General features: G+C 37.1%; 1 protein-coding gene across 1 annotated transcript; it reads left to right on the top strand.

Moving 5' to 3' along the window:
- The first annotated feature begins 1,072 nt into the window (after positions 1–1,072).
- LOC126876713 (unconventional myosin-XVIIIa-like) lies at positions 1,073–14,035 on the top strand. Its single transcript, XM_050639583.1, has 6 exons — positions 1,073–1,235; positions 3,947–4,325; positions 4,746–4,836; positions 4,936–5,051; positions 5,363–5,457; positions 13,713–14,035. Exons 1-6 carry the CDS (start codon positions 1,073–1,075, stop codon positions 14,033–14,035), a joined length of 1,167 nt encoding a protein of 388 aa, XP_050495540.1.
- Positions 14,036–23,492: the final 9,457 nt, after the last annotated feature.

Below are 23,492 nucleotides of genomic sequence, written 5' to 3' on the forward strand. Positions count from 1 at the left end.
AGTATGGTCCTTCTGTAGTATACACACGTATAATAGAATAATAATAATTTACTACGAGTAAAAGAAACATTTATACGTATCCATAGGGCTTTCGATTTATGAAAATTGAAAAGAAGATATATTCCATTTGGTCGTCGATTTTATTTAAATTCGTTAGTATTCGTTCCAGTTACGTCATTAATAAAACATTTTTATTGATAAGCTACCTAAGAAAAAGACCTTTTTGTCACCCCAAATTGCTTCAAAAGAAAATCCCTTGTCAAACAAACCATGTTCCTTGTACGAAAATATAAAAAGGATTTTCCAAAAAGATGTATTCAGTAAACCGTGGCTTGTGACTGGTGAGCTTGAAAAGAGTTGTTGAAAGTTAATATTCGACCAAGCTCTTGTGACATCAATCACATCTCAACCTACATCAGTGATAATACATCGACACCCGACCTTCGGACACTTTTGGACACATCACCACCTTATCATCATAGCATACACCAAGGCTGTGACGCACCTCAGTCCACATCAGAGATAGAATATGGGCCCCCGACCTTCGGACACTTTTCTACATCATAACCTACACCTAGCTCCTCAACATCCTAAAACCAAAACGTATATAAACCGAGACTTCACCCAGCTTGGACAGTTCTTGTTCCTCTTCCAGTTGCTGTACTCATACAACCCCTATTCTCCGGTTCGGTGTTATTTTGTGTTTATAATAAAGTTTTATAAAGGAAAATAAGTAGTTGGGTTACGACTCAGCCTTCTTACTACCACCCAAGTACCAACTTTACGTGACATTTTGGCGATCCGTGCCAGGATCCATCAACTTCAAGAAAACGAAATTACGCATTTCGGCATACGTGCATCATTGAAGATTGAGGGATCAGCGGACCTCTGCAGATCAGCTCACTTTGCGTGAAAACGACTTCTACGGAAAGCGGACTACGGTCATCACCAAAATTGAAACTGGTCACGAAAAGAAGAATATTCAGGTAAAGAACTGGATTCTTTTAAATATTATCGTACTCGTCGCAATAGCTTCGCTAGTACAGACTCCAACAACAGTACAATAACCACTATGAGCAAAAAATCAGAAGACACATCTTCTGTTAGCCCTATGGCTACTGGTGTGGATCCAAGTATTCGGGCCATACTAGACGCTATGCAGAAGCAGAACGAAATCAAGTTAAGAAAACTGTTAAAGGAGACTATTAAAGCAGCGACTAGTCGGAGTTATCAGGGTAGTTTAGTTTCTAATAATTTGAACAAAAGCTTGGAGAAAACAGACGTTACTGTGGGAAATGAAGAAATGGTTTTGAAAGAATTTTCAAAAGAATTGCAGTCTAATGTAGAAAATTCTTATGAAAAGAAAGTATCAATTGACACCGCTTCACAGGATTATATTTTCATTAAAACAGACTTAATGTTTGATGTCAATAGCTCAACAGAATACCAGAAAGAGTCTGTGAAACGAAGGAAAGAAGATATTGCAGTATTGTATAATGATTTGTCACCATCTTCGTCACAAGATACTCAAAATTTACAAGAATGGTTTGACAAAAAAGTAAAAGTTTAGGAGAAGCAGAAAAAGATCATAATAAGAAGGATAATATTTCAATGAGAAATATTTTGGACGGCGATACAAATAAAGAAAACCAAATTGAAACGAAGGAATTAGAAGCAGTTAGTAAATCAACTGCTGAAAATGATACAAAATCAATAGACAACGTTGAACAAAATATATCATTAGAATCCATACAAACAGCAAGAGATAATGCTTACAATAATGAACATTTGCTTATAGAAGAAGACCAAATGATGACAGCGAAAAATGCGTGTGACACTACAGAATCAAAAACTTCAGCAGATCTTATGTCGAGAAATTTAGATGCTAATACACAAGAGAAGTCTTTAGAGAATAAAGATGACAAGAATCCATCTCCATCTATGTTAGGTAGTAGTAAACGGAGCAGTCGTTATAATGTTGCTGCAAAGCCTGCTACTTCGCCAAAATTTGAAGAAATTGTTTATAATCAAACCAGACAATCAAACACAAATAAAATTTTGCGAAGCGCTTTAAAGACGAAATTAATCGAAGACAAGTCTGAAATAATTAATAAACAAAAGGCATCGGAAAATGTAGAAAATAAATTTGCCAAAGAAGAAAAAAGAGGTGTTAAACAAAAATCAATTTCAGATAGTGAAAACGAAACAACTGATAAGTTCGTCAACGAAGGGAAGATCTTTTAACGAACACAGCTAGTGATAGCGATAGGTATAAATCTGTAGAAAATGATAATGCAGTAACGGGTGTAATAGCAACTGATGAAGCGAAACATAGAGGCAGACCTAGGAGATCGGATAAAGTCAAAGTTAAAGAAGATGAAAATACAAGGAAGATCCTACAAAATGAGAAGGGTGGATTAGAAGAACAAAGAAAACTCGAAGAAGATACAAAAGAAGAAACTGCAGAGACAGAAGTCAATTCAAAAGGTATATTAAATAATAAGTGCGATTTACTTGATACCGAAAGAGCTATTGAAATTAATGATACGGTTCAAGATATTAAATTTACTGAAGGTAGAAGCCGCACTCAAAATGATATGGAAGATGTAGTAGAAGATTCACAAGAATTATCTAATAAAAGTAAGTTATCAGAAATAAGGATTGCACTTAACAAAATTGAATATACAAAAACTATTTTACGGAATAAAAAGAATTCATTAGAAAGAGAAAGAGGAGTAAGGAAAAAGAAGAAAATGTACAGACAGAAATTATTTCAAAAAATATATCAGATGATAAATGTGATTTGCTTTAGAAAAAAAAAATATTATCCACAAACTACATTAGGAATTTATCTATTTTAGTAAAGAGAAAGAGAAAGGATAGAGGAGTTGATCAATAGACTGTGGATTTTGAAGCGTTTATGAAAAACTTACAATTTTAATAAAATATTCAATGTAAAGTCTTATAATATTATAAGACTATAATATTATAATATTCAAATAAATAGATGAAAAAAAAATTGAATTTGCATAATTACTCATGGCTTATTGATCAATCATGCGACTCGTTCAGAGGTAACTCGAGTTGTAAAGGCGACAATTTATTAAAAATGGTATATCTGACGTACGATGCATTTGCTCATGTTAAACTATTTAAATAAGTATAAAAATCACGCGAAAAAAAATCTACTGAAAATAATGTTGAACTAGTTAATAATAATAAATCATATAGGGAAACACAAACCTTAAATCAAGATTTTAAGTTAAAAAAAAAAAAAAAAAAGAAAAAAAAGAAGAAAGAAGTTGATAAAATGACAGCAACATGTAGCAGCAGGCGAGAGAAAATAAGCCAAATTTCTAAAAGAAGAAACGATGCTCAAGAACTCGAAATTTCTCGAGTGGATATGCTAAACAACGAATTTAATGAAGAGTTGAAAGAACGTGAAACGGCAATAGAAGACTTACATCAAATGTTAAAGCATCAATCGGAAATTCATAAAGTTACCTTAAATGAAGCAAGTTTGAAAATAGGAGAACTCTCTGATAAAATAAAATGTTTTAAAGGAAAAGATAGTCAGATACCGAAACGTAATGAATTACTCGAAGAAGAACAGAATAAATGGAGAAGTTTAGAAAAAATGATTACAGAAAAACTTGAAGAAGAAAAATCCCGTTAGGAAACAGCTGAAGACGAAGTGAGAAAGCTTTCCAAATATAACGAGCAACTTCTAAAAGATTATCAAGAAATCCATAAAAAAAAAAAAAAAAAAAAGGTAAAGAATTAAACATGTACCTCAACTGAAAGATAAAATCAATCGACAGGATTTATATGCGAAGAACATAAGAACACAATATATAGAACAGCACAAGATGATCGAAAAATTGAGAGCAAAAGGAAAACGTGTGCATAATAAAGGTAAAGAGAACACATAATGTATCTTCACCAGGGGCGCATGATCCAAAATTAAATAATAAAATAAAAGGTTTTGTTACTGAAAAGTTAGAGAGATTTCATGACAACAAAAGCATTGCCTGTGCAGAGTGCAGTGTATCAATGTGCACTAAAAATGCAAGCAACGTGACGATTACTTTTAGAACACCACAAGCACCACGAAAACACAATCAAGACCAAACAAGATCAAGTTCAAAAGTGAAGTTACGTGAGCTTATTACTGCTAACGACCAAAAATTGAATTACGATCCCGAGCATCAACTCGCTGATCTTCAAGTAGAATGTTCCGACAAAGACAGGACGACACAAGAGCTCGAGAAGCACATAGAGGACATGAAGGAGGAAGTGCAAAAATTAGAATTACAACACGACGAGTTACAAAAAAAAAAAAAAAAAAAAAAAAGAAACACACACGCACGTAAAAAGAGTTCAATCTTTTGGAATACAAATTGAAGAACTAACAATAAAATTAGAAGAAATAACATAAGTCACAAATATGAAGTTGACTTGCTGGAACAAAAAAAAAAAAGGCCAAACTTAATTCATGTGTTAGTAATTCAGTGGAGGAACGTGAAGCTGGAGCTAAAGATGCAAAAGAGATAAAATGTAGTTCTTGAACCACAAGGACAAATAATCTGTCCTTCAATGTGAACTAGACGAACTAAAGGGTGAATATAAAAAAGTGGGTGATTTTGGATATAAATATGAAGAAGAAACTAATAAATTGAAACTGGATTTTGAAAAATAAGAAAAATGATCCTTGTCAATGAAAATAAATTTGAAATATTGCGTAGGGTAGAAATTGAAGGTAAAGTAAAAGATATGAACGAACAAAATAATTTTCTTAGAAAAGAACTGGAAAACGTCCAAAAACTTTCCAAAGATGTTAATAATCGCTTACTCGAGGCGAACCAAGAATTAAAAGATTCACATAGAAAACACACTCTTATTTGAAAATTGAAAAAAAAGAAAAAAAAACATCAGGAAGAATTAGGTGATATAATAAAACTTCATGATGAAGAAAAATATAAACTGATACAGCATTGGTGTTCTGTAGAATGTCAAACTGCCATAAAGGGTTACATTGATGGAAAAGTGCAGTAAATATTTAAATAACAATCCATGACTTCTTAAGTAATTGTAACAATCTTGATGTTTTACTATGGAACAACTAGATAAAGTGCGCAGTGACATTAATAAAGTAGAATCATCGATAAAAGTAGATGTATCTTCTTCATTAATATCAGAATCAACGACTGATATTATAAAGAATGTGCATGATATTCCAGAAAATCAAAAAAAAAAAAAAAAATAAGTCACAGGAATGTACAGATAATACAATTCAAGATGGTTTAGTAGTAAATAAATGTGATGTAACAAATTTAAATAAAAACAAAAACAATTTCTAAAGTAAGGAAAGTAGTGAGACAGAGAGCATAAAGAACGCTGCGATTAATGAAGTAGAACAAGAAATAATAAATAAGGACCCACAAATTGATGATCAATGTAAAAAAAAAAAAAAAAAAAGATGAGAAATTTCAAGAAGAGCAAGCAGAGAATACAACTGAGATTGGAGATCATTCAAGATATGCAGGTGACACATCTTTAGATAAAGAATCTTTTATAAAGGAAAATAAGTAGTTGGGTTACGACTCAGCCTTCTTACTACCACCCAAGTACCAACTTTACGTGACACTCTCGACCCTTCCATCCCGATAATCCCAATCAAAATTCGAATGAACCACCCAACGGAACGAGCATCGATCCCTATAGAATCTCTTTGAGCATTCTTTACTAAGGAATTGTCGTCTTTTACCCCATTACGTTCTTCCATCACAATCTTCGTAATGGTAAATGAAAAAGTAAAAGTTTTTAAAACGCGATGGCGCTATCACTTTCTAAAAGCGTCGTCTTTACATTTCCGATGGCCACGGGCACATCCGACTGCCAGATATACAATGTATTATAAGAGTATCATTACCATACTTTTCATGAAAAGAGCAATTTTTCTTGATAACTATACTCTGTAACATAGATTGAAGTCGCTGATTTGATCCCTCTGATATCGTTGTCTTATGAGAGTCTCGCCTGGTCTTGATTGGTTCTGTTGACTCTTATCGTTGTGAAAAATCGATTCGTTGTGTACCTTTTTTGTATAGAGAATTATTTTGTGGTAGAATATAATGTTGTAATATTTGTGGTCTTTACTTTACTAATTTTGTCACTGAGCCGCTCTTTGGTTCGTTGAGCGATTCATATTCCGCATATATTCCGTACTTGCTTCGCTTGGTACTTTTATAATTTTCGCAGTTACAATAAAAAATTTAATTCTTAACAGATTAAAGATTTAACCTCTTGCTTTATAGTGTACAATAATTTTTTTTTTTTTTTTTTTATAGGTTATGTGATCCATAGTTTGAGTAAGTAGTACATATATATATATATATTTACGTGACAAGCTTTCATTTCAATCTATATTTAAGATTAATATTTTATCAGTTTCTGTTCGTAACAACATCGAAGTAGTCAATAAGTTTGAAGAGTATAATTAAGGAAGTTATGAAGCAAGAGGTTAAGAACAAATTCTGAAAGAGGTTATGTACAACTCAGTAGTACTGCTTTACATTACTTTGCGAATTACTTTTCAAGCATAAAAATAGTTTAACAGCCACTTATAGTTATTTCCTTACCATTACATTCATTAAATTCGTTTGATTTTGTAAACAAAATAACCACGCTGACCAGTCTCTTATTTAAAATAGAATTATTTTGTCATATATCCAACAGTTTACTTTCTCTTCGTAAATATTATTAATAATTTTATCAATTTCGTATACTTCCATCCTTCGTATAAGTGACAATGAATCAGAAGAGTTTCATAGCAATATTGAACAACATACAGTCAACTACAACACCATTAGATACATCCACCATACAGTCAACTACAACACCATTAGATAACAGCAATACAATAGATTATAATTTTCTACGTGTCATTGATTCATCATCATCATTTTCCATTTTTTTAGCATATGTAAAAACCATCCAATTTAAAATGTTTAAATAACAATAGCCTATACAATATAATTTTATGTAAAAAAATTGATTATACCGTGCTTTAAAACCATGCTTTAAAATCGATATTCGCTGAAACAATACATCGCTCTGCGCTTCCAATTTGTTTTCGCACGAAGAATCAGTCCACTCATTGTTACCGTCACCATCTCTACCGTAATCTATATTACTCGAATAAATTCTATATCTTGATTGGAAAATCACATATTTTAACGAACTTCCTTATTTTTTGTTTTTTATGACTTTAATTGGCAATTTCCATAATGTTCTATAACTTGACAATAGACTGATAATATTTCAGGATATATATACATACATCATGTTTTTGAGGATTCTGTAGTAAAATAATTATAGGAAAAACAAACTATTTAAGAAAAAATTACCACCTTCGAGTAATAAATTATAGAAGGTTACCAATGTAATTTAAAACTTAAAAATAATCTATTACACGTAACAAAGAAAAAGATTTCTTCGCAAACGGTAACTCGAAAATTACAGCCATTGCTGTAGAAACATAGTTTTACAGGGAGAAGAATTTCGCTAGAAACTCTCGACGATGTCACATCAAGCGAAAATTCAATAAAGCGATTACTAACCATACTACCAGCGGCAATCGTGTTACGGCAATTCGTAAATAAGTTAGTCTTCTATTTGCAGAAACGTCTCTGGCAATATCGTCACACTCTTGATTACGTCGGCGCTATCAAATGGTCTTTGGAAGAAAGTTTTCCATTATCTACTTTTGCCCATGGCGTCGTTCCAACAAATGAATTCGAGTTCTGAATCGCTTTGTCTCGTATTACCGCTCGTATTACCGCTCGTATTACCGAATTGCTGCTTCTCACGACTAGCAAAGTGTTTCGCAAAAAAAAAAAAAAAAAAAAAAAAAGAAAAAAAGAAAAAAAAAAAAAAGAAAAAAAAAGAAAAAAAAGAAAAAAAAAAAGAAAAATGGTATCGGAAGGATAGAAAAAAAAGCGGTGGCCTACATCAAGCAATCTTCATGCCGATAATGCATTTATTATTCAGTTCGTTCATTTTCTATCGCGTAACAGACACTGGGATAACTGACAGAACGAGCGTATAAATCTTGCATCTCTCGACCTGACTTCTCCCGATGGAAAAATATTTACTGGTCTGGAATTGTGCATCGCTAATTAGTAAAAAGGTAATAAGCAAGAAAGCAATTATACTACCGGATTGGTATTTCTATTTTATTGGAGATTAATTAACCTGAGTAAACCAACAAAAACTTATCGAAAATCAATCGAAATTAAATCACCTTTTCAAACAGGCTATAAATAGCCAACTAATATTTGCAGTAACAAACTTCACTTTCGAATAAAGTATACGCTCTATAAATTGTAAATTGATAATTTCGTTATTATATCATTTTTCTTAGTCTAAACTGAATTCAGTGAAAAAAGCTTTCAATTGAATTACACACTTCATTAGTTTATGAATTATATTCGTTACCATACGTACAAAAGAAGGTTGACTGGTTTAAAAATTCAAAGGGTAGAACCTCCAAGCTCACGATTGGAAACAGATTCAGTTCAATGGTTTAATTTGCCATTTAATTGAATTCTCTGGCAATTTCAGCGAACTGTGGGCTTTAGAAGTGTCCAGCATTCAAAGGCAAGACCTCCTCCATCTTTCTCTTTCTTTCAGTTCCAACCTCAAGTAATTGACCTGTTAATTCGACGCTATATTTACATGCTCGCAAGGCATTCAGACGACTTCATTGCGTTAAATTCGCAATTTAGCAAACACGAATGTCTCAATCAATTTGTAGTTCGAAACAAATAAAAGATAATCAATTTTTCAAAATAACAATCGATATGTTCAATGCATTTGTCGATGCATTTGATCGTTACGTTCATTTAGCATTTTTATAATAAAAGCGTAGAACACATGCACATACACATAATATTCCATGAAATGATTTATACAGAGTCTATTATGAGTCTCGTTTTATCATATTATAAAAGAATGAATTTTTCCCAATAAATGTAACTTCATACAAAATCTCGTTTAAAAAATTCAGTTTTTATTCTCATCAAATTAATTTAATATCGGAATATGTCATTTTAGTCGTTATAAAAATTTTATGTCAAAAAGCGTTCACAGATACATATATAAATAAATGTCCAATCCTATGCATTTATTTAAGCTGAAATCTGAACTTAAATATTTATTAACAATATTCTGACGAATATGTAATGAAAGATAAAAGCAGCTTTATTTTTTTTATAGGATGGCTCATGTTTTTTATTCATTTTATGTTTTTCGTTGTCAGCGCGTAACTACCTATCAGCCTCATGAATGCCAGGTTTTACTACTCAGAAGCGAAGAAGCGAAGAAGCAAATATACGTTACCTTGCATGGAAAAACGTTAGATACATATAAAAGTCATAACGTAGCTATTTACACATGGGGAATATTTATTTTTGTATGAAATATTTTTGCTTCTGAATTCTCATTATAAATGTACGTCCATTTCCTACGTTAATGTACGTCTCTGCTTTGAAAACCTTCATTTAAATATAACGATTAACAAAATATTATTAGAGAAATATTAAAACGAGACGCTAAAAGAACATTTTAATAAAGTACAAATGATTATTTGTTCTTTGTTAAATTGCACTGCTGTAACTCTAATTTTATTAAATTCAAAATGAATCATTTATAAACTGAACCGGAATATAAAATTTTATTCCGCAAAAATCATAAAGTTGAAAGTTAGGAACGAATAACAAATGAATAACCTAGTTTCATTAAAAGGTACGTGGTTAAGGTACGCCAATCCGCGTAATAACTTTGACACTCCAATTATTATAAAATATGTATCCTTAAGGGATTTTTTTGCACGAATGCAAAATACTTTTCATACGTGCAACTGAACAAGTGGGACGTGATTTTCAATATTTCTTTTTGTAGAATTTATAACAAAGTAACTTTTTCACAAATGTTTTCGCTGACATTTTTACTACGTAAATGTCTTCTTTTGTAATTAATAATTTCAACATTTCTCTGAACTTTCTTCGTTGCGATAAAAAAAATATACAAAGCTTATGACGTGCTTGTTTAAAAATATTTATACGGAACAAGACTTTGAATTTGTCAGACCAATCGTCCTAACGAACGAATAAATTAAACGACTCGTAACAAAAAATTATTCCTGTCCATGTTTCTCTTTGTAAAAGTAATTCAAGGCAAGTTAGATGAATCGCTGTGTACCCTATTCGCGTAGCATGTGCTTTAACGACCAGCGTGCAAGCGTTAACGGTGTGCTTTAGTTTCTCTCTGGTTGTGTTAAGTGTTTAAGTAATGAGCATATACTCACTACGGGTGGTTTGCATGAGATCACCTGGCACCACTTCGGCTTCGAATGATAGCAGATGCAGAGACTGCAAACCGCAGGTCCCGGCACAAGCATAAGACCATGTCGAATGGTTTCTCCTTGAAAGTCAGTACAGTTGTCGTCTATAGCATCTGAAGACGATTCTCAGCTTGAATATCTTTGCCATTCGACGGTCGTACGCGCAGTTACGTTAACCGTTTCAACGCCACTCAGCGTGATCATGCTGTACGCGTAGTGTGGTGAACTGTGTCGCGATGTTTGGTTACGATTGTCAATTCACAACGCGCTCGGTTCCGAACGTAGCTTGTCACTAGTCTATCAGAGTTTCCTCTCGTAATTACTTTTCTTTCAAATAATCGTAAACCAAATAAAGAAAAAACTAATGTATAAATTACCTCTTGAATTGGAAAACCAATTACAGAACGTCACACAAACAAAAGGTAAAGCACGAATATTTGGCAACCTTTTGACTCTTTAGTGTAACGTTTCTGATATAGCTGATGAAGTGAAGCGTGAACGCGTTGAACGGTATGTTTCGACAATCCGATACGGATTTTTAAAACATCCCTGATACTGAAACGGCTAATAGCGTTACGAAAACAATCGTGCCAGGAAATTTTTGTTTGGATCCGCAACGGATCCGCATTGCGGCTGCCACAATGCTTCTACGTAGCATTGATGCTTCATCGATGAAGCACGATTGAAATTGGATATTCGATTTCTTACTGGGGAGAGAGTTTTCATATCGTGTTTACTGTTTCACTTCGCAAGTGTGCTTTACAGTATACGTTAGAACTTGAAATCGAGCTATTTGAGTTAAAGTCGCTTGAAGCTTGAAATGACGTTTAAAGGATATAAGAATAATAGAAGGCTAAAATTGAAAAGTGTATATACGTACATATACATTTCAATAAAAATAGCAGATAATCTCAAGTAAAAAAAGTAGATTCGCGCTAGTAAAATAGTTTCAAAATACTTGTGAAAAGTCAAACGACTTGACTAATTAAAAATGGATGTAAGAGCTTAAAGGACAAAGGCGTATAAGAGTATCAATTAAGTAACAAATTCACAGTGACAAAGAGGTTTCCAGTCGATCGAATTCAAATAAATCGGCTAATTTGAACGAAACTTTAGATGCACGAGAAGCGACACTCGTCCTCAAGGACTACGAAAGTTCTACTGGGATGAATGAAAACTTTTGTCTGACCCGGTGTGTATACACAAGATGCGCGAATCTCGAGTACAGCTTGCATTAATTAAAGTAATTGGTTGGTTTGATCAAATTAATCGGTTTAAGCAAATCACTTTGAGTCCAATTACCGGATGTCATCGATGCTACGTTGAAATGGCGAACACCATCCAAGTAATTGATGTCCTCTGTAATTATTTGTTAATCATGCGCGGAATCAGAACGATTCGACCTCGTTCCAAAGCAAATCGTTACTAGAGTAGAGACGGGAATTAATAATTCGTGTCAATTGTTCGATCGTGTTCACAAATTCAAATGCGGTTGAGTGGCGGAAACCATTTATAACACGTCCCATACAGCGTAGATCGCATACACGTCTTAGGATGTATTTTTGGTACTTATATATACTCTATATATATTCTTACTCTATATATACTGTAATATCGTAGAACGACGAACGATTGTCGGGTGAAGAGGATTTGACGCTGGAGGAGCTGAGGAGTAAGCTCGCACAGATGAATCTGCCTATATCCGGTGCGAGATCTGTGCTGGTTGCCAGGTTGAACAGAGCGTGCAAACCTGGTCGATCTACTCCTAAGGGTTCGAAGCGTGGCGAAGATCAGAGCTAATTGAGTCGTCGAAGAGTAGAGTCGTGAGAATTGATAGAGTTGTTAGAGAGAGAGTGTGTGTGTGTTAGATTCGTTGTGACGAGAGTGATCAAATAACTGTAAAGTTATGTGGCGGATCGGTATCAATGGGACGCAGACAGGTCGAGGCATCAACGCGGCGCGACACCTCCCGGGCGATCCGCTGGTACCAACCGCCAACACTAGAGGGCTACGACGACAACGAGTCTGTCTAACTCGCTAGCGGTCGAATATACGAGCGATTGATACAAATACCGCACCTAGCGAGACTCCCTCTACGTCTAAGGCAGGGACTACCGGGCATAGCCTTACTGACGAGTCCACCGGTAGTCCCGGGACGAAACGCACAACTCTCTTTCCATCCGCCACAGTTATTTGATATAGATACGAGTATTGCATTTAGTTTCCGTTAAATATCGTTCTCTGTCCAATTTATATTTGTATATTCAATTTAATATTAATAAATTGTAAGTAATCGAAAAAAAATTTCTATCCTTATTTTCCGATATTACAAGTGGGGGCTCAGCCGGGATTGAATAGGACAGAAAACGACACGATTTAACGGAGCTATTTGTGCGGGAGTAGAAAAAGAATAGAATAAAATGGCGAACGTTGAAGATGTCGTGTAAAATTAAGGTAAAAATAAGGAACTTGTTAATTTCCGAAAAGGAGATTAAGTTCTTTTTATTTTTTACTCAATTTATACAATTTTTTCGGTTCGCGATGATACACTTTCGATACTTGGATTAGTTAAGAATTTTTTTATTAGACTGACTGGATGATTTTGAAGGGAGCATTTATATTCTTCCCTTCGTTGGAGTGGGAGAAGGTTTTGTTTATACTTAGCGTAAAATTCGGAGAACGGCTGGAGTGATCGAATGCCACTCAGGCGGCTGAGAACGGGTGCTGACCGGACGGTCACACGCGATAAGGCGTTCGGAATTTCGGTTTGTTATATACAGTTGCTCGAATTTCGTCTGTGACAAAGACCTCGAGAAGCTGAGGACGAAAGAGCTGAGAGCGCGTCTGGCTAGCTTGGGGTTGAAGGTAACGGGAAGAAAACCCGAACTACGCGCGCGGCTACAGGCGGCCCTAGAAGGAGACGATGTATCGTCGGAAGAAGAGAGCTCCGACGAAAGTGAAGGCGAGGACAACAAACAAGGCGCGCGAGAATACAGGAGAGGCACGCGAGCGGTGTATCAGGACCGCGATGAGTATCACCAGAAGGTATGCGTCGGTTCGATGTTGAGTCTTAAAGACGTGGAAGACTCATTAGAGAAATTCAGCGGGGATGATCTGCTGAGTGTAAATCAGTGGGTGAAAGACTTCGAGGAAATGGCAGAAGTGTGTGGTTGGTCAGACGCCCACATGGTGACCTATGCTAAGAAATTACTCGCAGGCTCCGCTCAGGCCTTCGTACGACAAGAGCGATGCGCGAAGTCCTGGGCAAAGCTAAAGAGAGCGTTGAGGAATGAATTTGAAAATGTAGTGAGTGCCCAGCAACATGAGGATGATCTTAAGCAACTGGTTGGATTTAAGAAGCAATTGGAGAAGAAATTAGCTGATGCTTACGAAGAGGTCGAGGAACAACGTCAGGTTGTTGGACAATGGAAACGACGCGTGCAAAGTCTGAATGGCGAGATGCACGACTTGAGACTACTGTTGGAAGAACAAACAGCTAGGAATAATCTTCTGGAAAAGAAACAGCGCAAATTTGATTCAGAAACTCAGAATCTAATGAACGATCTGCGGCAAGAGAAAGCGCAACGTAAAAGATTAGCTAGAGAAAAAGAAATCGCGATCGCGGAGTAGTTTACCATAGAACAGAACCTTAGTGGCGCAAGATTGGAAATCGAATTGAAGGAAAAAAGATTGCGGACATTGGGCCAAGAGCTTGAGGAGTTAACATTTGGTAGCAAAACGGAGGAGGAAGTAGCACAGCTGAAGAACCAGTTAGAAGATGCAGAATGCGCTAGAGCAGTTGCAGTTAAAGCGAAACAGGCACTGGAGCAAGAACCGAATGAGACGCTGGCTTCGTTGCAGGAAGTACTGCGGCAACGTTCCGAAGCAGAAGATCGTGTTAATGTAGCTAGTCGCGAACGAACTGAGCTACTGTCGCAATTGGAAGAAAATAAAGAAGAGTTAGCAGAAGTTTTGAAGAAGTATCGGGCAGCTGTGCAGCGAGTGTCGGAGGAACGGAGAATAGTGGCAAGATACGTGGTGATTGGTAAAGTGGACCAAGAGATGGTGTCCTCGTCGGATTCTTGCGGCCAGCAGGAGGACTTAGCGAACATCACGAGGAGGAAGAATCTGGCTAAACAACAGCAACAGGATGTTGTTGACGATATTTGCAAATTTACTGAGAAGGATAGCGTTGCGGGTGTGAGGGTTGTTTCAAGTTTTCGGATAGACTCGAAGAGAGTCAATGCAAGGCGAACGAAAAGACAAGGGAAGTCGCACGTGCGGAATCCCTCCAATAATATCGATACGAAGATTCGATATACAGAGGATGTGGATGACGAGGACGACGACGGGATTGTCGAGGACACGATGAACGTGAAGACCTTCGAAAAAGAAGAGATCATAGTCTCGGTAGATGGTAAGTTGTTAGCGTCTTCCATGTACGAACCGAGCCTACGAAAATGTCACGACGCTGCCACGACGATCAAAGCCCCTGACAAGAGTGAAACGTGTAAACAAACAACGGAAAGGAAGATAGAGGAAGAGCGAAAGAAGAGCAATAGCATCGAGGACGAACAGGCCGTGGTGTTCCAAGAGGAACGAGATCAGTTGCGTACAGACGCAAAGAGACGGATCGAAGAGATCCAAGCCCGAGACAAGTGGACGTATAACAAGAGACGTAAGAAGGCGACAGCATACAGGACGGGAGATCTAGTGGCGATCGAGAGGATGCAGAAGGGTCCCGGGCTAAAGCTGCATCCGAAGTTTCTTGGACCGTATCGGGTGATAAAAGTCCTGCGAAATGACCGATACATAGTGCAGCGAGAGGGGGAGCACGAAGGGCCACGTACAACTTCCACGGCAGCCGATCACATGAAGTGGTGGAATGCTGACGATAGTGATGTAAGTGCGAGCAGCGATGATGAGCACATCTGAGGGCAGATGTGATTGTCAGGAAAGGCCGAGTGTAATATCGTAGAATAGCTTTGATTGGAGATCGGCTGAAATTAGAAAACACCGTGTACGTCGTCTTTCGTGGTTTGTTTACATCCAAGAGCGCCTAGTAACAGCGACGCGAGAAAGGATAAGCAGCGACAAAACAGAGGTACGGTTTCATATTTCAAGGAGTGGCAATCGAGAGGCCAGAGTATGTGAGCCGAAAAGTGTGTATGTGTGTGAGAGGACGAGAGCAAGAGCGAGCACGATCGGGCAGGAGTGTATTGGCGAAGATCAGAGCTAATTGAGTCGTCGAAGAGTAGAGTCGTGAGAATTGATAGAGTTGTTAGAGAGAGGGAGTGTGTGTGTTAGATTCGTTGTGACGAGAGTGATCAAATAACTGTAAAGTTATTTGATATAGATACGAGTATTGCATTTAGTTTCCGTTAAATATCGTTCTCTGTCCAATTTATATTTGTATATTCAATTTAATATTAATAAATTGTAAGTAATCGAAAAAAAATTTCTATCCTTATTTTCCGATATTACATATACTTATATGTACTCTATATATATTCTCTATCTTAGATATACCATAAAATATTTCGTGAAATCGCGTATTCGTGTCTAATGTCAGGGATTCTCTTTCCATAAGTCTGCGTTTTCTATATTATCTTTCTTTCTTATCAGTAGGCATTCTCACAATTTGTGATTAATACTGCTCGTACAGGAATGTTAGGTTTTTGACGTTGTAAAATTTCACGTGAAATAATAATGCCTATATATTGACTAATTTATCAATTAATTAAATCCGTGTATATCAAGTTTTCTATAATTTAGTACTTTCGTGTAACTACAGAAATTTGATGCAATATAAAATTTGATTAAAACAGCGATTCATTAGGAAACGAGAATAATGATGCAAATATTTTTTGTAGCCATTATATAGGATTTCGATCGCATAATTCATCAGTATCAACTTACCAGTCTTTAACGGAAGAACAGAAAGAAGGGCGGGCGGTACACAGACCGCAATCATGATCATTTTCATGTAGACAGTCAGACTGCTGTACATCTTCGTTAGTCGTCAAAAGTCGCGATGAGAAGCGTAAAAGAAGTGCACTAGCCAGAAGTATCTGCGACAGAAATCAGAATACACTCGTTTTCGCATGGTTGGATCAATTTCGCGTGGGACTAACCTGATTGAACCTAACGTGGGATAATTGTGTTAAGGGAAGTGATATATTTACACTGTACATGAGAGTGTGTGTGTAAGGGCCAGAGGGCGTCAAGGTCTTAGTGGAGACAAAAGACTGTTGCCAGATGTTAGAAGAATCTAGGATAGTCGGTTGGCGACAAGCGTGCGTGCAAGACGTTCTTCAGAGTGTAATATAGATGTATAACTGTTGTGTGGGAAATGTAGTCAATTATTTGTATTCCCAAATCCTCGAATTTCCTTAACATGGTAGCAGAGCGTGGTTACTAGTTTTGCAAGATATTTAGTGCGTGGTTACGATCTTGCGAGTGAGTTTTCAGTAAAGAAAAAAAAAACTTTCAGAGGAACAAAATATACTTCGAGCACGTAGGAACGCTTGAGTAAGAAAAGAAAAAAAAAAGAAGAATCAATTAAAATGGAGAGATCGGAAATCATGATACCTATATTCGATGGTGAGGATTATGGAATGTGGAAGCAAAGAATCACGATGTTTCTCAAATATAAGGAATGCGAGGTTGTTACAACTAGAATGAAGAACGAAAGAGACGACGAAGACTGGGACAAAAAGGATTTGAAGGCGATAAATATAATTTATAGTGCAATATCGAACAGACAATTGGAGTATGTTAGGGAAGGAAAAACGGCGTATGATATAATAAAAAGGTTCGATGAAATGTACTTGAAAGAGTCGACGGCACTGCAGATCGTATGCAGAAGGAGATTGGAAAACATAAGACTGGAGAACTACACTGATTCAGCATCATTCTTTAACGATTTCGAAAAATTAATAAATGAATTAAAAAGTGCGGGCGCACAAGTAAGTGAGAGGGAAAAGCTGAATTACATGCTGAATACGTTACCCGAAGAATACAGCTACATAGCGGACATAATAGACGCATTGAAAGAAGAGGATCAAACGGTAGCGTATGTAAAAAATAAAATAGAGTTAGCAGAGAAGAAAAATAAATCCAATCGAGGAGAAAGGCAAACCAACGCCTTTTCTGCAAAAAAGGAAGGATGCTTCAGATGTGGAAGATTAGGACACTTTGCGAGAGAGTGTCAAAATGGCGTCCAAGCGGGAAGCAGTAACGGCTATTGGCATGGGCCAACACGTGGTCGAAACAGAGGAAGAGGGAACAAAGGCAATACGAGCAGAGGACGTGGAAACTTTCATCGTCAATCAACAACCGGCACGGGCGAGCATGGAAACTCAAGAGCAGGCATATGGACAGCAACGGTGCACGCAGCAAACAGCAGTGAGACGAATGAAAGAAGTAAGAACGAAATAGTGTGGCTATTAGATAGCGGTTGTACCGATCACATAATTAATAATATAAATTATTTCGATAAATCTATCGACCTAAAAGAACCGGTAAATATATATTTAGGCGATAATAGACCGATAAAAGCGACAAAAGTTGGGAATGTTATAAGTTATTTTGAAGCATTCGGAAAACAAAATGAAATAAATATGAGGAAAGTATTTTACGCGAAAGAAATGTCCGCAAATTTGATTAGTTTAGGTAAACTAACAGACAATAAGAATACGGTTATTTCCAAAGGAAATATTGCGAAAGTAATAGATGAGGATAATAAACTTACAGCTGTAGCGTTCAAAGAGAATGGGACATATAGAATAAAAAGTATATTGAAAGGGAAGAAGCACTTAGTAAACAGCGCCGAACGTAGTGGTATGAGTAAAAAGGAAAGATGGCATAGGATGCTAGGACACGTAAATTTTAAATATTTAGAGATTTTGGGTAAAGAGCAGCTAGTGACTGGCATACCGAATGAATTTGAAAAGGAACTTTTGAAATGTAGGGTGTGTATAGAAAGCAAAATGCATAACTTACCTTTCAAAAATAATCGAACTAAGGCTAGGAAAATAATGGAAATTATTCATACGGACGTATGTGGTCCCTTTAAGACTACCGGATTCAATGGAGAAAAATATTTCATTTCATTTATCGATGATTATAGTAAAATAGCTAGGATCTATTGTATAAAATCAAAAGATGAGGTCTTTGATTCTTTCGTACAGTTCGTAAATGAAGCCGAAAATTTAACGGGCAAGAGGTTAAAAATATTAAGATGCGATAATGGTAAAGAATATTTAAATAATCGAATTTATAAATTTGCTAGGGATAAAGGTATAAGAATAAATAATTGCCCAACATACGTACATGAATTAAACGGGACAGCGGAAAGGTATAATAGAACAGTGGACATGGCGCGTTGCTTGTTAGCGGAAGCGAAAGTACATAAAAGGTACTGGCCGGAAATAGTTTGAAACACCAGCTCAGATAAATGACCCTCTAACTTACCTTTGTCCTCATCGACGTCAGTGATTTTAAAGCTAGTTATAAAGTGCACTTCTCAGCCAGCGTCCACGGCAGTCAATATTATTTAACGGGTCTTAACGCGATGTAAAAAGGGAAAAAGGAGGAAAGAAGGAACAGGGAAGCAAAGAGGAAAAACGAATTTTTCATTTTCTCGAAACTGGATCAAGTTTCAGGCTGCTCGCCAAAGAGTCTGTAGCTAACGAGACAAGATTAGGCAAACCACGCTTTAAAATTCCCACAGAACTATAATAATCCTCGAAATCAATACGATTCGTCGATCCATCGCCTGATTAAAAAATGAGATAGGATGAAGCTCACTAGTCGGCCTTTGAACTTTCAATAGTGATTCTCTGTAAATGCTTGAAATTGACGCTTGGATTCTTTCCAGATTAACTAGCTTTGCCCCTCCCTCCCTTTATCTATTTTCTTAGATCGACTTAGACTGCCACAACATATTATCTTTCTTCTTTTCTTTTCTTTTCTTTTCTTTTCTTTTGATCTTTTAAAGCCCTAAATCGCTGGCTATTTTGTATACTATATATTGTGTACACTCAATTACTCTGTAAGTCATAAGTACATATGTTTTACAACGTTATTTATCATATTTCAGTTAAACCACAGAAAAGCCAGAAATATATTTGCAGCGTGTTTTAACGCGTCCCTGGCAAAGATCTCAAAAACGAGTTGCGACACAATTTAAAGCGACAAATAGCACCGCGTGTCTCGTTGTGGTAACACACGGTTCGCCAGCTTTTTAAAAGCGCTCTCCGTTTGCTTTTTCCTCTCTTCCCTGCCTCTTCGTTTTTTCTTAACGAGCAAAACCATTTTCGCGAGGACGAGAGTACGGAAATGACGTACTGGCAATTTTGTTTTGTGATAATACAAGCAGCTCGGTTTCAGTGAATTAAACTTGGGCCCAAGCTTCTACTTATCCCTACCTTCCTTTCCTTTATTTTCCCTTCTATATCGGTTTTGCGGTTTTCCACATTTCCATCACAATAAACCATGTTTTTTCTCGATTTTACATGTTAGCCAAGGATTCACGGCAAAACCGTCGACTGTAAAAATATTTGTAGCTGCAATAGCAACAAGTATGTTTTCTCAAATAGAAAATATTGGGAGCGTACTAGTGACGAGGGCCTCAGGCTTGATAACGAATCCGTGACCAACGGGAGGACAGGTTCCCTTGCTCTAACTCACACGTGCACTACTCCCTGCTCGTAAGGCACTCGACTTCCTTCACCGATCAGCTCTCTAGCAAGACTGCTCGTCATCCCAACGACGCCACCGAAACAAGACTCCGGTCGAGTATCTCAGTACACACGATCCTCCGATCGACGTACGATTGCTATCGGTTTGGATACTTGCGATTGTTTCGTTATGGCTATATTAGGCTCTAGGTTGCAAGGTTAGGGTGTTCTCCTAAAGTTCCAGAGGGGCCCCGGCGTCCTTTCGTCTCCGACTCGGCCATACTGACACTTACACGTCCTCGTGTGTGGCTTGCTGGCTTAGTCTACCCGTCGGGGCTTCCACCACGCAGGCATCGACCCGGCGCTCGTCCTCGGGGCAATGTTTTTCTTCTCGCCGCGATGGACAGCGAGACGCGATGTGTCCCGGCATGTGGCAGTGAAAGCACAACGCTTTTGGTGGTGCAGCCGGTCGGCTTTCCTCCGGGCGTCGGGGGTCCTTCTTCGGTTCCCACTTCGCCCTCTTGCGGCATTCGAATGTCGGATGTCCGTAAATACCGCAGTGGCCACACCTGGTCCAGGGGGCGGGTGACCTGCCTCGTTTGTTTCCGGAGCTCGCTAATGACCTCCACGACGGGGGCGTTGGCCACTCCGTGTATAGGAAGGGCTTCATTTCTCTTTGGAATTGTTTCACCGACGTGATGTCATTCGTGAGCGCTAGTCGTTTAAAACGTTCATCGCGCGAGCCCAGCAGATGGAGGGCGGTGGCGGCGAGTACCTCTTCCCTGGTTGAATTTCGCCACTTCGACCCCAGGAGGGTGATGATACGATTTCCGTACGCTCCTGGTGTTTCGCCGTCCCGCGGTAGTTCCTCGGCTACCTTGATTAGCGACGCGGCTGCTACTTCTTGGCCACCGAAGTGCGCGGCGAATTGTTCCTTAAAATCTGGCCAGGTGAGCTCGTCGCCGTTCATTATCTGCGTAAGCCAATACGCTGCCGGACCCTCTAGGGCACGGTTTAGGGCAGAATACAGTGCGCTGTTTTTCAGGCGGTGGTCCCTCATGAGCAGGCCGACGGCTGTGCACCAGGCGGCTGGATCTGCGTCCGCGGCTTCGGGGTTGAAGCGCGGTAGCGATACCCAGGTTGCCCGGTGTCCTTTCTTCTTCTTCTTCTTCTTCTTCCTCTTCTTCTTCCCTAGCGACCGCTTTAGTGCGCGCACGATACTCTTACGATCCCGTGCCGACAACGTGTGTTCGGATGCCACTTCTGATGTCGAGTCTGAATCCGAATCCGAGCTCGAGTCACATTCCGAGTCCGAGCTCGAGGCGTCCTCCCGGGCAGGGCTCGCGGGAGATTGCGATTCCGTGTTGGAGTTCTCCATCGTCCGGTCGCGGGTGGGGTACCTTTATTGTCGACAGTGACACTAGTGACGAGGGCCTCAGGCTTGATAACGAATTCGCGGCCAACGGGAGGACTATCATATAAAAAGCAACAGGATACACGAAATAATATAATTCTGACTAGGACAACATAAACGCAAGAAGTGTTGATATTGAAAAAAATATTTAATTTTGTATATAAATATTTTCATATTTAAAAAAGTTTCCGGAAGCAAACAAATATTATCATAAACCGAATGTTTCATGATCCTTTTCTAATTAGAGTGTGTCACAGCATGTGAGAACGTTTCTTAAAAATATGACTTATTGCAAATACTTAATCGCAATTATAAACGATTAAGACCTTCTCACAACGAGGCAATCTATCCAAAGTATAAAACTCGTTATACTTGATGAGAAAACAAATCTCTACTTAGGTTTCATTTCGTTTCATCGCGTTTATAAAAAGTGAATTTGTATGAACACATCGTGCAATTTAGTAATTAGGACCGTTGATCTCGCTGCAACATAGATGGATAGAAAAAAGCCATTTAAAATGATACAACGTCGGGAAGACAATTATGAAAATTATAAATGGAACACAAGATAAAATTGTTTAAGATTAATTCTTCTTTTTTTTTTTTTTAATCGCGAGTGTTTGCAAACGAAGTTTCAATCTGTTTACAATGATAGCAATGAGAGGAGGATGTCTATGAAAGTTATAAATGCGATATTGAATAACATTTCTGCGAGTGGGTTTGTTTTTCGCTACAAATGTTTTTTAAACGAATCTGCAATCTGTTGGAAACAACGGAACAGTAACGGGACGACTGATAGGGAAATAAAAAGGATCGCGTTTTATTTGAACAGACAAATCTTTGAAATCTATTCGAAAGTCTATTTGAAATGGTACGAGCTCGAAAAGAACGGTGAATACTATAGAAGAAGGATTAATTAAAATTCTTATTAATCTGTACGCTTTGTATATTAAATACCCTGATCGATGCCAAGATAACAAATTATTATACAAAACAGTGAAGTATCCACGTCTGACATTAATATTGAGTATTACCATTACTGTAATTTAATTTTTAACCGATCCTGAAAATTCCTTAGAACGTAAAAAGTATAAAATGTTACTGTGCATTTCGTGATTAAATGCACTGTAATTTAGAAACAGTTATGAAGCGGAAACAAATAATTTATTCAGAATAAGAATTCTACGTAATCATGTTAAAAAAAAAACGTACTTATAACGCGTTTAAACTCCAAATATGTAAAGACAATAAGGGAAAAGAATTAAACGAAGAATCGTATTTTTTGTAAATTCACACAAGATTTTATCTAAAAAAAAATTAAGATTTTTTGAAGAACGTACAAGACGGAACACGAACAATAAAAAAGGGATGTTAAATACAAAAAATAGATTGAAATTTAGATTATGAAATATAAAAAAAATGATATTGCATAATTTACAATTATTTTCGATAGCTTACGTCAGTATGTTGGAGTGTAAACTATAAAATATTCAAAAACTGATACCATTCAGACATAATTTAGAAAAACAATAAATTGCGGAAACCGATAGTTAAAACTCGATACGATCGATACTCCAAAGCTCTAATCCTAATAATTACTCAGCAATAATAACCGATAATTCATGTTGATTAATGTTTGAACTCCGTTTTTTTTCTGTATGTGTATACAAATTTTGTACAGTTTGATAAAGCGAAATTAAATTATCATCCTTTTGTACTACTTCAAACATTGAGATTTGTCATCTTCAAGGTCGATCACACATAGTTTCAGATTGCGGAGTTGCAAGGGTAATTAATTTTGCAATCGGTTTTCCTTTGATATAGATGTGCATACAAATAGCCATTGATTGACAATATACCGAAGCAATTCTAGTTTAATTTGAAGTCATCGATCCTTTGATATTTTTGGAAGAATAGTAAAAGTACAGAGAAAACAAGAAAAAATGGCGTTAACTAAAAGATAGCTCCAATGTATCTCATAAATATTATC

This window comes from Bombus huntii, unplaced genomic scaffold (genome assembly GCF_024542735.1).
Source record: "Bombus huntii isolate Logan2020A unplaced genomic scaffold, iyBomHunt1.1 ctg00000091.1, whole genome shotgun sequence".
Taxonomy (NCBI): Eukaryota; Metazoa; Arthropoda; class Insecta; order Hymenoptera; family Apidae; genus Bombus; species Bombus huntii.